Raw genomic sequence first — 20,689 nt, forward strand, 5'->3', positions numbered from 1 at the left:
CTCCTTGGAATGAGGCAGAGTATAAGTAAAAAAATCACTAACAGTAACAGCTCCCATGTATTGAGCACCTTCTATCTGGGATATTCTCCTAGGTGACTTACATGAGGCATCTCCTTTAATCCCCACAGCAATGCAATCAGAATAGGACCTATTATTGATGCCATTTTACAGATGAGAAAATTCAGGTTCAAAGCGGGTGGCGGGGGGGGGGGGGGGGGGGGGGCGGTTACCAGACATAAGGAGGAGCTAGAATTCAAACCCAAGGCCCATTGGCCATAGGATACCTGCTCTTAAATTTTGCCCTCCTCCTGGACCACTTAACTGGAATAGTGATCAATGACAGTTCTTTAACAAGAACTTACAAAAGCCTCTAAATATCCCCTTTCCAGAGCAACTGTTTGCATTTATGTTTGGTGTTAATTTGAACTTTCTACATGGGCATGTGAGGGACAAAATGAGTTTTGTCAAGGTCAAAAAGCAAAATTTCAAGTCACCTCCAAACTCACTATTTTTCATATCTTGTTCTTCTGATTCAGGATTTTAATTCCATCTTTAGAGGAGGGACTTTCAGAAGGCAGTTTTTTTTAACAGACCCCTTTTAAAGATCATCTCAATGCAAAGTGAACTATTCACACAGCAATTGAATCCTAATCATAATTTGTATCATTTATGTGTAAGTTTTAACTTTCATACCAGAAAATTTATCCTTATTACTTACAATATGCTTGTCACAGAAAAACTGTTTCATTTACACTTTGCACTGTTTGCTATTCAGTAATACTAATATTTATTAGTAAGTTTGTTTCCCTCTCCATGTGCTTATTATGTGCAGCTTAACTGGATCTCCTAGTTCTGACACATGGAGAACAAATCCCTCTTACTGTCCAAACAGCATCTCTTTAAGGGACACTCATTGCTGTTCAGTCACTAAGTCGTATCGGACTCTGAAACCCCGTGGACTGCAGCATGCTAGGCTTCCCTGTCCTTCACTGTCTCCTGCAGTTTGCTCAAGCTCATGTCTGTTGAGTCAATGATGCCATCTAAACCATCTCATCCTCTGTCGCCCCCTTCTCCTCCTGCCTTCAATCTTTCCCAGCATCAGGGTCTTTTCCAGTGAGTCAGCGCTTTGCATCAGGTGGTCAAAGAATTGGAGCTTCAGCTTCAGCATCAGTCCTTCCACTCTAATTACTATCAAAGTGAGGGGCCTTGTGTATTTGACAAACTTGGGCTGATAATTTCTGAGGTTATGAAGAAGACACGTCGGCATCACTGTAAAGCTTCATCTGTCCTGGGAGTTCAGTCTCTGCTTGCAGCTCTCCACAAGGTGGAGCCTCACACAGCAGAATGGATCAGCAAACAACACAGAACCTCACAGAGTTGTGGGGAAACAGGCCTGGGCTTCTCGGGTCCTGGCAGCACTGTTTGTTAAGACACATGACCTGAAACAATTTATTTCAACTCCCTGAGCTTAAATTACGTTCTTTGAAAAATGAAAATGGAATGTCCCTCCAGAGGGCTATGCCAGTGAGAAAACTTTTTGCCCAAATGCTGTGCCTATCTACAGGGGTGGCCATAATACCTAGCTATTTGCAGACACTAAATGGTATCTAAAGGTAAACAATCACAATGCGGAGAAACGTTCCGAATGAGAAACCAAGCGGAGGAAGAGAGGAGCTCGCAGGCCTGGGGGTGGCCGTCAGGTCACCCCCTGGGGGCCCCCCGCTTCTTACCCGTCAGGTGATAGTGCTCCTCGCTCTCGTGGTCTGTCAGCGACACCAGCTCCTTGAGCAGCAGGGGGTACTTGAGCACCCTCTGAACTGGCTTGATGAGGTAAGACTCCAGCGTGGAGGAGTGCTGCTTGGTGGGGTTCCGGGCGTCCAGAAAAGCCTTAAAGGCCTTATCAGTTTTAGCTGCAAGCAGAGGGATTAAAAGACCCTTAGAAGAGCACAGCAGGATGATGTAAATTCTACTTCCTTAAGGTTTTAATGGAATTACAGATGATCCGCTGCGACAGTCCTCCTGATGACATCCTTCCAGGAAAAAACCAGCTGCACCAGTGGGTCATGCACCCCCTGTCAACAAGGATTCAGCATCACTGCTTGGGGACGAATCCCACAAAGGGTGCTTACTCGGCTGCCAGAAGGGCCCCAGCCACGGACCAAAGAAGAACATGGAGTCAAAATGCAGCGGGGTCTGGCTTTAAAGGCACGTTCACCTGCAGACCCTCGAGAGAGATTGAAACTCACTTTTTCAGCATCTATACCAAACAATTCATAAAGCCACAAAACTACTATCCAAACCTACACCATACCCCTCACAAGATTCATAGAGCAAAACAAACCAGTAATTTTTTTTCCCACTGACCTAGGACAGATTGCTAATTATTCTATACACTTAAGGGCTGTTTTTAAAGCAAGATCTTTTTTTTTTCTTTTCCTTTAAAAATAAGTTGACAAGCACTGCAGTTTCCATCTCCACAGCTCCAAGCAGTCTAAACCTTCCACCAGATTCAGACCCCACTGGGTAGTGAAAACCACCCCTCTCTGTGGTGTCATGAAGGTATTACACTCGTGAATCCAAGTGCATTTAATGTTTTCAGAGTGCTTGTGGACACCTCAGCTGTTGCTTTGGATTCCACATGCTGGCACTGGTTCACCAGCCACTAGAATTCAGCCAATTTGAATGAAGACAAACCTTTATTTGGGGTTTTATACAAAAGGCAAAATACAACTTGTAGGAGGTGCAGTACCATTTTGAATGTGGCTACCAGACAGCGTGGATGGTGAGATGACCTTTCATCTCTGTGACAAGGAAGGAACTGAGTAAATCATCAGTATGCTTTTAGTTTATTATACTCTAAGAAGTTATTCCTCAGAGGAAATTCGTTCTTTCTGGTTTAAACAACTAGAGAAGATAGATTTGGGCTGGGTCTTGTTAACCAGCCTCTAACACTTCATTTAGAGGGTAGCACTCTTAAGACTTCATTTTTCAACTTGAGCCTACTCTAAGATGCTATGAGGTTCTGGATTTAAACTGAAGGGCAGAACTGCATCAGTGCACGTGACTGAACACTGTCAGTGTCTGAAGGAACCCTCCACACCTTCATGATATCACAGAGAGATCATTCCCTAGTTCTGAGATAGACGCATGGAAGCACAAACTTCCAGATTCTTCACGGCAATGCCATTAGGAAGCATTTGATGAGACAGAGAAGGGGCTTGAAACGCAGCTTGGCTGCTACTAACCTGTTGCCACAACTAAATATGTTCCAGCGCAAAAGCCTTTCAAACACATGCCACTGTCACGGAAAACAGCCCTGATTCACTGGCTTCCAGACAGGTGGCAAATCTTCACAAGAGTAAGTACACGAGGCCAACCTTAACTCCAAAGGGGGCATTCACCTCTCGGGGGAATGATTTCTTTCTCCTGGGAATTTCATATTAAGAGTTCAAGATTCAGTGGGTTCAGATCCTATTTGCAAGTACACCTGAGAGAATGCAGGTAGCCTAGTGACCTTTCCTGGAGACAGTTCAGATGGCCTTAACTAGGATGACATGTGTTTTCATAAGATGCCTCCCACTATAGGACCCGCACAGAACAGGAGCCACCCCTGGGGACCTGAATCTGTTTGACAGTCTCCATGCAGACTGAATTACTACTGCTCATGACCTTGAGCTTAAAGGCGTCCTCTCATCTCTGCCACCAGAAATGAGAATTCTGAAGAACAGGATTAAAAACCTACCTTCTGAGGGAGACAAATTTGAGAATTCTAATCCCATGCCTAACAAGATGTGTGATGACTGAAAGAAGCTTTTGGTAATAACATAACCTCATTTAAGCATTTCTGCTTCAGGACATAATAAAAGAAATGTTTATGTACTGAGGTCTGGGGAAGTCATCCTGACTTATATTTGAGTTAACTTGAATTTTATGCTAATAAAAACAGCCTGTTTGTCAACTACCAAACAGACATTGTACCTCTTCTTTAATTCTTAAAGAAAGGGGTGCACTGACCAGAAGTAAAGATTATCTGTGTTAAAAATAAAGATTAAATGCCTCCCATCCTGGGACACCAGTGTTGGTTGTCCTTCCATGATAAAACCCCCTTCCGGGGTGCCAAGGCCATCCTGACTGGCTGTGTACATGCCGATCTGGGGTTCTTGAAACCCTGAGGAATGTATTCCTGCTTTATTTGATATTCTTTGTTCTGACAAGACAGGAAACTGCTGACAGCCCTGCTTCTCTGGAGCAAATCCTTTGAGTAATCAGAGAAGCTGTCTTCCGGGCTAGGGTCCTTGTGCTCCATCGTGTTCGGCTGTTTGCGACCCTACTCAGTTTGGCTCAAATAAAAGTTTCTCCTATTCCTGTCATTCTCTGTTTATTGATTATTTTCATCAACAGGTATTACAGAATAGCTTCGACCTAGGGTTGTTGACATGCTGATGGTGACTGTCACACAAACACTCCCTCCAGTATCCTACACGTGAAGAAGGTCACTGCGGCCATCAAATCTCTGGGCGTACTTCCCAGGCTGAGTTGACTGGCTGGCTGGTCACTGAAAACCCAGGAGGATCAGTGTGCTGACCGCCTGGCCCAAGCTGACCCACTGCAAGTCAGGGGCCACAATTCGGGCATCTCTCCAGCTCCACAGAGTAATGTTTGCTGTTGACATGAAGCGGAAGAGCGAGACGGGTCTGCTACCCCTTTCTACTTGGGACTTCAGAAATGTAAAAGTCTTCGGTTAAAAATGTAAAAGTCTTCAATCAAATAAAATAAGAGGATAACAACACAGAGAGATCAAAGGTACTTCAGTGACAAGCTAGGGGCTGCGATAAAAACCAGCTTCACTAAAGAGGTTTTCATTTTAGTTAACATACATCCTGTGAGTCTGGTAGGAGTTACCTGGTGGTGGTGTTTTAGCAGTGGATCCTCAGGTTTAAGAAAAAGGTTAACAAGAAAGAAAACAGCATACGTTGCTTTCTACTCCCTCCAGGAGCTTATATTTCTGGTTGAAAGTTTTTAGAGCAAGGAAAAAAGAATTGGTGAAAAGAGAATCCAGCTGTAATTTAAGAGCAAAGTGATAGCTGAGTAACATCTCAGCTCTCAGGGACACACATTCACTGTTACCAGAAAACCACAAGAAGTTTGGAAGCTCCCGCTTTAATGTTTGCTCATTTCAAAGCCAACAGTGGAGCCCAACCCATTAAAATCACGCTTATGCTTAATGAACACAGATTTACTCTAACAATTTAGAAAGTACAGCTATAAAGCGTGAGCCACTTACCTCGCTCTAGAACCTTCTGTACTTTAATATGATTAGCACAGAATCCGCTGTACAGTTTAAAGTGGTCCGCATAATAAAGGAAAGAGCCTCCGAGGGAAAACAGCAGTTTCTAGAAAGAGAGGGAAAGTTACATCAGACATGGTTCATTCGACATCTGCTGGCTCTGGCCTGGCATCTGACCACTTTGCTGTCTCCACGGTCTTCGTCTTTCAGACACCAGGGCCCTAGTGCTTCAGGAAGGCATAGACTGAAGCCAGGGAGTGCCATTTGCCCAGCTGATGAGAGTGTAGAGCCCAGGCATGCCTCTAGCAGATCTTCAGTCTGACTGAAAAGTTTCTGGGAGCAGAGCCTTTTGACGCAGTGTGCGGTCAAGAACAAGAAAGAAAGTTCTATCTAAAAAAATACATCCGACATGGCAGGATATAAATAACCTGAGAGGCTCATTGATAAAGCCAGCTCTGCCTTACTTAGGACGAATGATGCTCGCCGTGTATTTCCTTGGTCACTTTCTACTGCCTTCTGCCTTTCCCTCCCTGGAAGGACCTCATGAAAAAAGAAATGAAGTCGCTCCAGTCATGTCCGACTCTTTGTGACCCCATGGACTGACTGGGACTGACTGGAGCCCGCCAGGCTCCTCCATCCATGGGATTTTCCAGGCAAGAGTACTGGAGTGGGTTGCCATTTCCTCCTCCAGGGGATCTTCCCAACCCAGGGATCAAACCTGGGTCTCCTGCATCACAGGCAGACTTCACCGTCTGAGACACCAGAGAGTCCTCTTGCCAGTCACCAATGCCCACTTGGAGACAGGGCTCCATAGAAGAGGAGGCTCTCTCAGAACAAGTGAAAACCTATGCTTTCCTCCCAAGGTCACACAACCACAGAGGTGCAGAATCAGATGCAGGAGGCGCTCTTGCCTCAGAAGCAATCTCCCTACAGAGCCCTGGGCAGAGCTGAGTAGGGAGCATGGACATGTCAACAGCAGGCAGACTCCATAAAAGCTGGGCTGCCCAGACCCCTGATTCCCAGAGCATTTACCTGAGGGAGAAGTGGGGCCTTCTTTTACCTCCTGCCAGAGGAAAACCGTGCAATGACAGCACTGAACTTATCTTGTCAACAGTCGAGGAACAACGCTTTCTCTTCCAGGGGAGAACTTTGCACTGTACCCACCTATATTCGCTTTAAACTTACATCTAAAATACTTACTCTGAACTGCGAAGGGGTTTCAAGTATGTTAAAGTCAGACGATGCTGAAATCCCATCCTCCAGGGTCTCGAGAAACACCTTTTGAAATTCAAGCATCTCTGGCAAACTTCCAAAAAGTGACTCCATCTGAGTGAAGACCAGGATTTGAAAAGAGGGTGTTAACAATGAAGATCTAGACACCACTCTGAACTCCCAGATGCATAAATGAATCATAGTCATTCACCAAGAAGGAGACAGAAGTAAATCCTTTAAAAAAGACAGTATTCATGAGGGGATTGAGCTCATACACAGAGGGTTATATACATCTCTGGTCCCTGTAATTCTAGAATAAGTTTTTAAGGGGATGTCAAGTTTTCAGAATTCAAACTGAGGGGTGGGGGTTGGGGGGGATGGAAGTTAGTAAGAAAGAATTAATAACTGTGAGTTAACACTAAAAAGTCACATATTAAAAGGTAATTTGGGTCACACCTTCTACTACAAAAAGGGCGCAGTCCTTCTTAACTCTTGCCACTGTGCTTCAGGGGACAGAAGCCACATAAATGGCTCTGGAGGAGGTCTCTCTGAAGATCCCTAAGTCTCTGTGTTCCTTTGGGACCAACAGGTAAAATCTAGGAGGTCTACTACAGTCCCCAACCTTTTGGGGGACCAATATCATGGGAGACCATTTTTGCACAGCCAGGGGTACAAGGGAGGGGATGGTTCTGGGATGATTCTCATAAGGAGTGAACATCCTCAGTCTCTCGCATGCGCAGTTCACAGTAGGGGGTCTCACGTCTATGAGAATCTAATGCCGCCACTGATCCTTCAGGAGGCTGAGCTCGGGCAGTAATGCAAGTGATGGGAAGCGGCTGTCAATACAGATGAAAATTCACTCGCTCACCTGCTGCTCACCTTCTGCTGTGTGGCCCAGTTCCTAACAGGCCGTGGACGGGGACCAGTCTGTGGCCCAGGAGTTAGGTGACCCCTGCACTAAAGGGCAAGCAGAGACTAACCTGTGGGTCAGTGGACTGGGGAGGGAAGTATTTACCTCATCTTGGGTAAGAAAGGTCTCACTCTGAAGTGGCTCCAAATATAAGTCGAAGAGGCAGCTCAGATCCTGAAAGACAAAAGACGACAGTCTTTAACCTGTGAGTCTCCAAAACTCCCAAGCGTTGCTCTGGCCGCATCTTAGACTGGCATTAAGAACGATGACGCTTATGTCTGATTGAGACACTTGGCCCTGAAGGTGGTGGTTCCTCGCTCACCTAATTCAAAGAGGTTAAGAGCACAATACAAATCAGCATCTGCATTCCACATTTCTCTTTATGGCTCAATCACCTACTCTGCGTATTTGACTATCTTACTGGCAGAGCCAGGATCTTTCAGCTGCTGCAGCAGGAACACGCCTTTCCCTGCAGAGAAGTGAGATTTGGCCAGGAATTTCTGTCAGGCGTGGCCACATCTGCCGGCCAACCTGGCTTCCTCCTCTGCCTCAGGGAGCTGGGCGACGGCTCCAGCCTGGACAGCTGAGCTGAGGGGGACAGGACGAGGTCTGGGGAGCTCTTCATCTTCAGGGCTGATGCATTAGCAGAATTTCAAACTCCCACACTCAAGCACAAGAAAAATTTTCCAGAGATGAACATCATGATATTTACAATCTAGGCCATTTTTGTGTCTTCACCAAACCTGGGATCCAACAGCACAGAATAGTGAGAGTTGATGTATTTACAAAACTCTTTAGATAAGTTTTGTTTTGTTTTTAATAATTTGAAGCCAAGACCAGCATATAATTTAGTGATAGGAAAGATTTCTTTTTCTTGTTCACTGATTCTGAAGAATTTTGAGTCGCAGAGTATTAGAAGTAGGTGACTACATCTGACTCCTCTTAAAATCGAGAAATCCAGTTCTGGAGAGCTTGCTAAGGTTAGAAGCCTCCAGAACCTTGTGATGCAGGTCCTGGGAGCAAGTGGACAGGCTCGTGGCCCTGAGGGTTTCACAATCAAATGGCTCTGGTCTAACCAACCTCCCAGGACCCCACATCGGCTGCTTCAGAGCAGACAGAGGTGGGAAGTTCCTGGGCCACATCTCAGGGAACAAATGAGCCCTGCAAACTCCAAGTCAAGTGCAGAGGTCTAGGTTGCAGAACAAGTAGAAGTCCGTGTTCAATGTCAGCAACAAAACGAAATTAAAAAATAATGTGTGTGTGTGCGCATGTATGTGCGTGCACACACACGAATCACAGTAGGTACCAGATGCTGGTTATTTCATCAGAGGCGGTGGTGGGCTGTGGCCACTCCTGCCCACGAGCTGACACGCTGAGGCCGGCCGCCCTGAGCTGTGACACGGGGGCCCTGAGGAGACGACAGGCAGGATTCTCACAGAAAGAAAGGAGAGCCGCCCTTTTTATCCACTTGGCCCACAGCATCCGTTTTGGTCCCAGACCAGGGTCACGATGCAGCGACCCTCCTGGATCAAGTGGTCTAACAGGTAAATATACCGACAACAACAGGAATAAAAAGGGGCTTGGATTACACTCTCAACTGTGCCCTCGACACTATGGCTGGGCGCTCCTCAGACATCATCAAGTGGCCAGCACCTGCCCTGCTGGGCACGGTCACTGTCAGCTCCCTGGACATGCACTTCATCTCCCCACCTGCGAAGCAGGATGAGTCGTGATGGGAAAGGCCATGAAACTGCCATCTCTGCCGCTCTCCTTTGTCCCCTGCGGGACCAAAAGAATAGGCTGGGGTAGTTCTCCCAGACTGCCTCATTTTCTCCCAAAGGCCCTAGGTGAGCCTCTGGCAAAGTTCAGATAAAATGACAGTGATGTTAATAAATGGCGGAAGCTCAGATATGTCTGTGCAGAAAGGTGAGAGCATGTGTGTGCACGCTGGCGCATGTGCCAAAGCCTAATTCAGGACTCAGCGTGTTAGAGCTGGGACAAGAACACCCCCTATCTCAGACCCTATGAGGGGCTCAGAGGGGGTCGCCCAAGGCCACGCCGGCAGGTGGAGGCAAGGCCAGGCCTGGATCCTGCGCCCCTCCACTGCCAGCAAGTAGCCGAGGAAGCGAGTTTTAAAATCATTTCAGCAAATACTTCAAGCAAAAGAACTCTGTCTTCCCAGAGGCACCTGCATTTTTTTGTAAAATGTATCCCAAACTGCTAACTGGAGCCTCTGAGATAAATGAGTGATCTCCCCAGGTTGTGAAAGGCCCAGCCGCTGCTCTGTGTGGTGGCTGGGGGTGCCCAAGTGATGCCCGGTGCCTCCCCTATGGGGCTCTGTCCTTACGGTGATGCCTGCGCTCTGGGGCCAGTGCCAGCGGCCGCTTGTGAACACACCGCTCCCTGGTTCCTCATCACCTAAAGGCGTCTCCGTCCCCCTTTCCCTAAACCGGTGCAGGCTCCCTTCCCACAGATTGCAAATGACAAACCAGAACATCTGTTTCCATAGTGAAAGCTACCTTGGTAACAAAACGAGCGGGGAGTCTAAATTCTGCAAGCCCGCTCAGCTCCTCCACCCTCTCGCCCTCCCCGGCAGCAATGTGCCACTTCGAGGGGCAGGCATCTCCCTGGTGAGCGGCAGGGTCCTCGGCAGATACAACCAGGAGCCCCTGCCAGCATACAGCTGGCCGTCACAGGAAGGGCGCGGGGAATCACGGCGGCACCTTCCGTTACCTTCACATAGGACTTCTCTGTGTCCATGAGCTCCTGGATGACTTTTCGGAGGCGATCTGCATCAGAGAGGTGGCGAGCCAGTGGCCTCGGAGGAGGGTCCTGACCCTCCCTCGGTCCTTCCATGCCGTTGGTCTGGGTGTCGTTAAAATTCCTACACAGCGCGGTGATCTGCTCGGCACTCTGGGAGGGAACAAGAGGCACAGAACATCACCCATCATTAGCAGCCGCCCAGCGCCCTCTTGGGAGTCACACGGGACATTTATCGGGGGCATCCAGCTTCGGTCATCTCAAACCCTGCTGGCTGCCATTCAAGGTTCCGGTGATGAAGATACGAACTTACATTTGTTCAGTACTTACCCATGACCCTTTTCCACTTTCACAGAAGCTGTGCAACAGACACTTCTTTAGTGTTGAGACTAGAGAATAAAGCACAGAGCTAAGCCTCTGCGATACACTTGGGGCGGCTCTACAATCAAGGTCAAGGCTCTGTCAGAGCACCGTGCAGACAGACCCGTTTGGTCCACTCTCTCCCCTCAACAGCTGACCGAACGGAGCTCAGTCACCCACACATAAACAGCCCCAGGAGACCCAGGAAAGGGACAGCAGGGTCAGGAAGGCTGGACCACAGGGAGCTTGGAGTGCTCCCCCCAAGCCCCCCGCCCCCGGCGTTATATAGCCTCCAGCCAAGTCCCAGTGTGAGGAGTTAAAGTGTGAGCTGCTGCCTCTGCTAGGAATGGGGGTGGAGGTCAGGTCGTGTAGGAAATATAAGGTTCCCACCCTAATGGGGTACAGAGCCCACCAGAGGGGACAGATGGGAAGCAAGCGATATAGCAAAGCCCACTGAGGTCCACGGGAACCTTGAGCAGGTTCTCAGCAGGAAGCAGGAACATGCCGAACCCAGGACATGGGGGAAGAAAGGCTTCTCATTCCAGGACACGGGAAGAGAATCACACAGATTAAAAGACAAGGAGGAGTTGGAATGTCTGCGAGGATGAACAGCCTTCCATAAAAGTTCCTGCTTGGGTTTAAGCGCAGCAGGCAAAGCCTTCTCTTGGAGAATCCATTTGTATATTCCGGCCAGAGGCTAGTGGTTTAGTCTCAAATGTGTCTCCTCCTATATGCCACCACCTGCCTGGAGCATCATCAGATTACACACAAAATATCTTTTTTACTTCTCTTTCTTTTCATTCCTCCAACACACAAGATCCAGTCCAACTTACCACCTGCCAACCTGGCAACTAGTCAAGGGCAGGAGCCTGCCTTTCTTTCTCAGCACCGCCAAGGGTTCAGTGTTGAGTCCACCTCTGTTGGCACTGATGTTATTACTAAGTAACAAAGCAGCTTAGTCCTAATACGCATGGTCAATATCCATCCATCCTTAATAGCTCAACTAAAACTCTCCTTTCTTCAGCTAGATGTCTCCATGCCTGATCTCCATCACTGTCTCAGGTAAAAAGCTGAACCAGTCAGAAGCACCTCTTCATTCTCACTGAGTTCATTTTCTTTGCTTGTATATTTCAGAATGCTAACAACTCATACAAGCATTCAGGCCAACCTCACTGGCCAATTTGTTATAAAAACTGTCACCTGACCCACTGAAGTGGCTCAAAGTAACAGCAGGACACGTGCCGTCCCTTCTTCTCTGCTTCCCTATTCTACACCCATCTCCCCCCAAAACAGTGTCTTTATAAGATGGAAATAGACAATCAACATCGACACACAGCACTGATCTTCTGGCTAGACGTTCAACTAAATCCACTGGGAACCAACCGAGGACCTGCTCTGTCTCCAGAGAAACAGAGGACCCTGCACAAGAAGACAGAGCTTGCCAAGGTAAGAAATGCCGAAGCTCAGCCTACAGCAGACTGGAAACCAACACAAGCTTGTGTGGAACAAACGAGAAATGTGACATCCGTGAAATGAGAGTACCACATTGAAACAGGTTGTCTGGAAGGATTTAGTGAAGAGTGGATTGTAAATGATCCTGGAAGGAGCATGTTCCAGGGGAGAACCAGAGAACAAGCCAAAGGCACAAGGAAGGACGAGCCCAGTAATGTACAGAGCCCAATGCAAGGCGGGGGTGAAAGCGAGGCCCCCTCAGACGTTGATGAGGAGAACGCCTAGACTGCTGGCCTCTTTCAAGTAATTACTTCTCTCGTATTTTGACATGAATCTTGGTGCAAAAGTTAAATGAACCAAGTAGCAGACACTAAGCCTCCAACCAGACACATCGACACATCTGAAGTCCTTTACTTCTAAAACAGTTCACGCATGTGTAAGCACGAATGATTCTCCTTGGATATACGCAGCACCCCCTTGTTTCTCTTCTGAACTATAACACAAGCATGTTGCTGGCAACACCTGTCAGAAGATGTTCACATTCAGGGTAGACTTTCAAAGAACAAGAAAACAGACCAGCAAAATGGTACTCATAACCCTATTTGCAGGGCAGGAATAGAGATGCAGATACAGAGAACAGGCTGGTGGGCACAGTGGGGGAAGGAGAGGGTGGGATGAACTCAGAGAGGAGCGTTTAGACACACACATTAACATACATAAAACAGATAGCTGAAGGGAAGCTGCTATATAACACAGGCAGCCCAGTCCAGTACTCTGTGATGACCTAGAAGGGCAGGATAGAGTGGAGGGTGGGAGGGAGATTCGAGAAGGTGGGGACATATGTATACTTAGGGCTGATTCATGTTGTTGTATGGCAGACGCCAACACAATATTGTAAAGAAATTATCCTCCAATTCAAAATCAATTTGAAAAGAAAAAACAGACATGGATCTTAAGGCACTGATTAGAATGCAACTTGATCTCTCAAAATGTCTCATACCATGTTTGAAACAAACAGATCTCAAGCTTATTGAGGAACAACCTAACTGTTAGGAAGAATAACTCCTAACTGTTCAGTCATGCCCCAGAAGCCTAATGACACAGCAAAAGCCAAACAGAGCAATGCAGCCAAAAGGCAGCTTTCAAACGGAAATGGCAACCCACTCCAGTATTCTTTCCTGGAGAATTCTATGCACAGAGGAGCCTGGCGGACTATAAAGTCCATAGAGTAGCACAGAGTTGGACACGACTGAAGCGACTTAGCACAGCACACAAGAAATACTCATGGCTGGACCAGATGAATCTGAATATTTGGGGCCCCAGGTAGGAGTATTTTTTTAAAAGCTCCTAAAGTGGTGCTGATGTGTGACTCGCATGAGAACTACCAGTCTACCCATTAGTAGAGTGAGCATTCTGCTTGCAGTTCCTGGGAGGATCATGCTGCCCCAAGGGTCTGCACTGAAGGATGGCCATGTAAAGGGTGTGTGGACCGAGCTCACGAGATAAGAGGAAACAGATCAAACCTGTGACCTTGGTGTTCTGGGTCTGGCTCCACTAACAGCTAAACAGCCCAAGATAATAATACTGAGACTCTCAAGTTCACTTATTTGAAATCTCTATACTGCTATTTGCACCACAAGCTCTGACAATGCAATTTTGCAACCCTGAAAAATAACAGTTTTGGGGGCTGTAGAATCCACATTAATAGCTCGCATATACTGTATAAAATAAGATCTGACAAAATGCACCATAAGTGAAATGGCAGCTGGTGAGATTGCAGCTTTCCCTGCTGGGATGTCGAAAATCACACCTAACAATGCAGTGTTAAAATAACGAGATTTTAAAAATAAAGTATCTTGCCATCTTAGAAAATCAGAATTCATTTAAGAATACTTCTGGTAAGTCTAAGTTGGAAAAGTGAACGTTAGCTGAGAGTTTCATAGAAAATGTACTTCTGAAGATACCACAATGAAGTGCTACAAAGTCACCTCAGATATTGTCTAGGGAAGTCATGTACGGATGTGAGCTGGACCATCAAGAAGGTTGATGCTTTCGAACTGTGGTGCTGAAGAAGACTCTTGAGAGCTCCTTGGCCAGCCAGGAGATCAAATCAGTCAATTCTAAGGGAAATCAGTCCTGAATATTCATTGGAAGGACTGATGCTGAAGCTTCAATACTTCTGTCACCTGATGAGAAGAGCTGACTCACTGGAAAAGACCCTGATGCTGGGAAAGACTGAGGGCAGGAGGAGAAGGGGACGACAGAGGATGAGATGGGTGGATGGCATCACCAACTCAATGAACATGGATTTGAGCAAACACTGGGAGATTGTGAAGGACAGGGAAGCCCAGCATGCTACAGTCCTTGGGGTCATAAAGAGTCGGACACAACTTAGCAACTGAACAACAAAGGGAAGGCTGGGAGTATTCTCTGGGATCAAAAGGAGGCTAAGCCACTAAACGGGGAAGCATCACTATAACTGTGTTTATAGATCGTATCTGAAAGAGTCTCCCAGTTGGTTATATTTCATTTCTGCTGTTCTTAGCAACAGTTATAAAATTGAACTGTTAATAGGTAGAATTTTGAGTGAATTTGATGAGCAGTTTCTAGAAAGAGCAACTACTTTGGTTCAGATATTTTCACACGTACAAGTGGTGATGGAGGTGGGAAGCTCAGACAAGATGGAGAGGAGTCAAGTTCTAGCCCTGGCTCTGCCCCGAGTCCTCCAAGCGTTGGAGGGCAAGACACTTCTGTCTTCAATTTCCTGGATGATGAAAGAGAAGAAGCATTACCTTGCCCATCAAGTAACCCCTCCAACTGCCAGTCGGGCCAAGGAGGAAAGGGAACTCACACTTGTTGAGCACTTGCTGTATGCAGGGGGGTGAGGGGTTCTCACGGAACTCACAGGCATTGGGTCTTCACCATGTGATGCACTGAGACGACAGCTGAAGGGAGTCGGGTGGGGGACAGGACCTTAATGGCACAGGACCTGCATCCTCTAGAGCTGTCTGTACAGTGCTGACCACTCCCAGCGTATCAGGCGGATCGTGGGCAACACAGACTTGCTCCTCTGGTGGCCTGTGCCCACCATGCAGTCAGGGCTCTCCCAGCCCCAGGAGAATCCGAACACATCCCAGGCATGCCCAGGATGCAGCCACGGCCCTCTGGAGGTCACCTCTGCTCCCCTACACCTGCACACAACTGTGATTTCTGGTAGGTCAGTCCCTGCTCCCCTCCACCCCTAAGAATTCTGCCTCGAAAGCAGAAACAGATGTTCACACATCAGGGCTGGGTGTGCATGTGGATTCAACAGCTGGACAGTGTGTGCTTGTTCAGAACAACAACAACAAAAAAAAACTGGACTTTGAAACTCACTCTAGTTTTCTCTGGGGCTCCTCTGATAGCTCAGTTGGTAAAGAATCCACCTGCAATGCAGGAGACCCTGGTTTGACTCCTGGGTTGGGAAGATCTGCTGGAGAAGGGATAGGCTACCAACTCCAGTATTCTTGGGCTTCCCTTGTGGCTAAGCTGGTAAAGAAGCCACCTTCAATGTGAGAGACCTGGGTTCAATCCCTGGATTGGGAAGATTCCCCTGGAAAAGGGAAAGGCTACCCACTCCAGTATTTTGGTCTGGAGAATTCCATGGGCTGTATAGTCCATGGGGTCACAAAGAGTCGGACACGACTGAGCGACTTTCACTTCACTTCACTAGTATTCTCCAGTTCATAGTGACCAATAAGAACTTCCCTGGTGGCTCAGTGGTAAAGAATCTGCCTGCCAAATTAGGAGACTTGGTTGAGAGGATCCCCTGGAGTAGCAAACAGCACCCCACTCCAGTACTCTTGGCTGGGAAATCCCATGGACAGAGGAGCCTGGAGGGCTACAGACCATGGGGTCACAAAACAGTCAGACACAACTGAGCAACTGAACACCGGTGATCAATGCTAAGAACCTTGGGTTCATCGGGGGCCTTGCCTTTTATAAGAGAGCATGAAATTGATCTTTTGTTTATGAATTCACTTTTAAAATGTAATGAAAAGATCCCCCTAAAACTATGTTGTATAAAATAGTGATATTGACCCCCCAAAAAAATTTCCTTTTCAGGTTTTTAAGATTTCACTAAGCTGATCCCTGCTTGAAAGAAACGGTAAAGAGTCTGCCTGCAATGTGGGAGACCGGGGCTCAATCCCTGGGTCTGGAAGATCCCCTGGAGAAGGAAATGGCAATCCACTCCAGTATTCTTGCCTGGAGAATTCCATGGACAGACCAGGGGGTCACAAAGTGTCAAACATGACTGAGCACTAAACAGCAAACATAAATAAGGAGCTGAAAAGGGAATGGCAACCCAACTCCAGCACGCTTGCCTGGAGAATTCCATGGACATAACAGCCTGGTGGGCTACAGTCCACGGGTCAGCCACGACAGAGTGCTAACAGACACACACAGACAGATAAGGAACACTCAGTCTCAATTAAGTCACTCCTCTGTGTTCACAACAAAAACAAGAGTAACTCTGTGAGGTGATGGGTGTGTTAACTTGGCTGTGATAATCACAACATATATTAAACATATCTAGTTGCATACCTTACGTACATATAATTTTTAATTGTCAACTATAACTTGATAAAATTGGGGAGGGGAGACAGCTGAAACAGTTATCCTTGGTTTTGGGTCTTCAATGTGTGAATAAGGACACTGGCTATCCTGGATTAGCTCTGTGATGTGGTTGTTTTTCTTTTTGTTTTTTTTTGAGAAGCCCCTTTACTTGGGAGCAGCAATGAAACTGCTCAGGGTAACCAAGTGCCCTGCCCCTAGATTCTTTTTGGAGGAAGGCAGAGGTCAAGCCCTTTTCTCAAGCAAGCTTGAATCCCATAGGCGCCCTTTTTAACCTTGATCCAGCTCAATGCTTTTCATCCAAAGCATTAGTGCTCCTCCTGGCCTGGATTAGTTAAGATCATCTCCTGCCCCCAAGCCCCCCAACCCTGGAGCATAACCACTCTGATGTCTGCTTCGCTCTTGTTTGAGGACATTACTACCTGAGGCTTTTCCATTTCCCTGTGGGTTTTGGAACCTAAGATAGGATAAGTACATCACATTATCCAGAACTATTCCAGGACAATGGCTGTGGTTTCATTTTGTTGTTCAGTCACTAAGTCAGTCGTGTCTGACTCTTTATGACCCCATGGACTGCAACACACCAGGCTTCCTTTTCCTTCACTATCTCCTGGAGTTTGCACAAACTCATGTCTATCAAGTTGGATGATGCCATCCAACCATCTCATCCTCTGTCGTCCCCTTCTCCTCCTGCCTTCAATCTTTCCTAGCATCAGGGTCTTCTCCAATGAGTTGGCTGTTTGCATTAGGTGGCCTAAGTATTGGAGCTTCAGCTTCTGCATCAGTCCTTCCAATGAATATTCAGGACTGATTTCCTTTAGGGTCCATGAAATTTCACTGCCCTGCGCCTTGCCAGCAGCTGAGCTCCGCCCCACCTTTCCGGGCTCAGTTTTCAATCCTGTCCTCATTTAGAGGTTTAAGGTACCACAAACTCATTTGTCAAAGGCATCTGTTTGTATGACTTAGACTCCAAAAACACTTCCAGCCGAAGAAAAAAGGTCTAAAGGTGCTATGTGATTTGGGGAATAGTTCACAGGGAAGTATTCCAAGATGAATGATAACACTTGCATGTGCTTCCCTTTTGAAGGCCTGGTTCAGAGGAAAAGGAGGTTAACTTCAGGGGGAAGTCAGTAACAAATACAGTCAAGACCTGCTCCTAAATGGGAGGACACCTCATGCTGCTTGGTTAACTGGTCACACACAACGTGATCAATTTGGCAGACCCCCAGCTGCCATGCACGTCCACCTCTCCCTCCAACCGTACAGATCAGTTCTATGCTGGGGTCCACTAACATGGACCTAAATCCTAGTCTGGGTCATGCCCGCAGAGTCTCATCCTGCCTGCCTGCTAAGTTGCTTCAGTTGTGTCCAGCTCTTTGTGACTCTATAGACTGTAGCCCACCAGGCTCCCCTGTCCATGGGATTCTCCAGGCAAGAATACTGGAGTGGGTTGCCATGTCCTCCTCCAGGGAGAGTCTCATCCTACCAGAACACTAAGCAGAAGAGGTTCTTCTACAGTCCCTGGAAATAATGTTGGAAAAAATAAAAAGGGGTCAGCCCTGGGTAAATCACCAGTGGTCCTCGAGGACAGTCCAGACCTGGAAAGGCGTGGCTGCATGGTGCATGCTCAATGCACTCATACAAATGTCCCCATTCACTGTCTGGAGCATGGGTGGTCGCATCAGTAAATCATCTGAGTGCAGCTAGGGAGTCAACTGTCCCAGCCCAGCAAACCAGTTAAATCAGAAATGCTCCACTTGGTGGAAAAAAATATCTAAAAATAGCACAGAGGACTTTTCAATTCATGCTTTAATCCACTGAAGTCTCTAACTTACAGAAAGATCTGACATTAATCCCAAATGCTCTCAGCAGAGGGAACCCAGAAGCAGCCCTGAGGGTTAGCAGCTTCCAAGGAAAGGCTGATGGACAGAGACAGATGATGGACCCCAGGTGAGCTGAGTCCCCCATGGGTAGGTCCAATCACAGACACCCTAGGCCACCCACCCCACCTCTGCCAGGTCAGGATTCCAGGGCTACACTCTACTCCATGCTCAGAGGCGACTGGCAGGGAGGGCCCACAGGCTCGGGGAGAGGGCAGTCCAGTTCAGTCTAGCCTAGGGAGGGTCTCAGCAGAGACGGAGAGAGGAAGGGGAGGAGGAGGGTCGTATTCAGCACTGTGGCAGGGTGAAGTGAGATAATTATTTTTATATTTGGGGACAATCATTCACTTCATGGGGCTTCCCAGGTGGCATTAATGGTAAAAACCCACTTGCCACAGCAGGAGACGAGACACGGGTTCGATCCCTGGGTCTGGAAGATTCCCTGGAGGAGGGCATGGCAACCCACTCCAATATTCCTGCCTGGAGAATCCCATGGACAGAGGAGCCTGGTGGGCTAAGGTCCATGGGGTCCCAAAAAGTCAGACACGACTGAAGCAACTTAGCACATTCACTTTATAGTGATACAATCCTTGGATTAAAAACTCTAGAGAAAAAAATAAAATAAAAACTCTAGAGAAATGACCTGCGATTTTCTTATACTTCTCAAAATGATACAAAAAGGGTAAGAAAATGCTCACAATCTTTATTTTCTAGACCAGAGAGTTCTATTTTCAAAGGCAGAATGGAAATGAAAAACATAAAATTAAATTTAAACGTGTCAGGTGAGTGTTCTTGTTTCATACTGAAAGGTAAAAGAATTAACCTAAATAAATGACGGTGCAAAAACGCAACAAAATCTATGCAGCAGTCACCCATGATGGGAAGGATTGGCATCTGTTGACCAAAAGAGGACATGATTTACTGGAAAGGGAAGAAGGTTAAGTCTGCATTTTTTAAAGTAACTTTTATGTATATCTACTACATGGCAACCCACTCCAGTATTCTTGACTGGAAAATTCCATGGACAGAGGCACCTTGTGGGCTGCAGTCCATGGGGCACAGAATCGGACATCACTGAGCAACTGAACATCACATATAAACATACGTGTGTGGATTTTTTTAATGGAAAAATATAGGTCATAATGGAGAAGAAAATGGCAACCGAGTCCAGTATTCTTGCCTGGAGAATCCCATGGACAGAGGAGCCTGGCGGGCTACAATCCATGGGGTCACAAAGAGTCAGACACGACTGAGTGACTAACCACCCACACAGGTCATAAATTCAGTGGTTAACACTGCATTTCAACTTATTTTAATTTCTGTCTTATCTATATTTTCTCATTTTCTAAAAGTGGTTTGATTTTTTAAAGAAACTTCTTAAATGGAATCCTTTCCTGATGCTTTAAAAAAGTGATTTAAGGCAGACACAGGCTGAAAAGTGTTCCGTTTCTAGGAGGACACGGTGATGGAAAGACCGACACAGTCCCTGAACTCAGGGTGCCCAGAGTTCGGCTGGGAAGACAATCTAGGAGTGAGTCAGTCAAGGGCGATTGGTACCCAACGCGGTGTGGGGTCTATGGGAACAGAATGGGGCGGCCTTCTCTGGTCGGAGCAAGGTCAGGGAAGCCCAAGGTGGAAGCCAGGATAACCTCAAGGGAAACAAAGTCACCTACGCTAAGCAAAGTTCAGGGCTGGGGAGGGGGCCAGGAACTGAAGGCCTGTCCAGCCGTGGCCCATGGCCGAGTCAGGTCACACGGGGAGACGTGGCAGGAGATAGAGGTGGTGGCCTTGCTATCGGGGGACCGGGGAGGCAGAGGAGACCCACTTGGAGTGTGTGCAAGGGGTCGTGACCTGTCACCCCTGCCACTCCGGGGCACACAGCCTACAGCAGGAAGCAAGGTGAGGGGCCTTGATGGCATCAGAGAGGGTCACCTGAGCTCAGCCCCACCTGAGTGCGAAGCTTCCACCAAAGGCCTCAGCACATGCTCTGGGCGATGCTTTCTGAGACAGTTACTTCTTCTGAGACTGGAGCCTTAAACCCACAGGCCCTGGGTGACCACCATGGGCACGGCCATCCCCAGCACTGATGAACTCCTCCCTGACCCAGTTTTGCTCACCTGTAAATCAGGAATCATGTATCACAGGATCTTTGAGAGGATTCCGTGAGGTTATTTTAAGGTTGTAAAAATACTAAGCACAGCGCAAGGCATCCAC

General features: G+C 47.3%; 1 protein-coding gene across 8 annotated transcripts in view; it reads right to left on the reverse strand.

Annotated features, from left to right (window-relative positions):
- TIAM2 (TIAM Rac1 associated GEF 2) overlaps positions 1–20,689 on the reverse strand; it is a 244,678-nt gene that overhangs the window by 13,233 nt on the left and 210,756 nt on the right. For all 8 annotated transcript variants that reach the window (XM_070461588.1, XM_020880120.2, XM_020880121.2 and 5 more), the window contains 5 exons: positions 10,143–10,322; positions 7,515–7,583; positions 6,488–6,613; positions 5,285–5,393; positions 1,731–1,910 (listed from right to left, as the gene is read on the reverse strand). In XM_070461588.1, coding sequence (XP_070317689.1) covers positions 1,731–1,910; positions 5,285–5,393; positions 6,488–6,613; positions 7,515–7,583; positions 10,143–10,322 — 664 coding nt within the window. The remainder of the gene's footprint in view (positions 1–1,730; positions 1,911–5,284; positions 5,394–6,487; positions 6,614–7,514; positions 7,584–10,142; positions 10,323–20,689) is intronic.

The sequence above is a fragment of the Odocoileus virginianus genome, chromosome 34 (genome assembly GCF_023699985.2).
Source record: "Odocoileus virginianus isolate 20LAN1187 ecotype Illinois chromosome 34, Ovbor_1.2, whole genome shotgun sequence".
Lineage (NCBI taxonomy): Eukaryota > Metazoa > Chordata > Mammalia > Artiodactyla > Cervidae > Odocoileus > Odocoileus virginianus.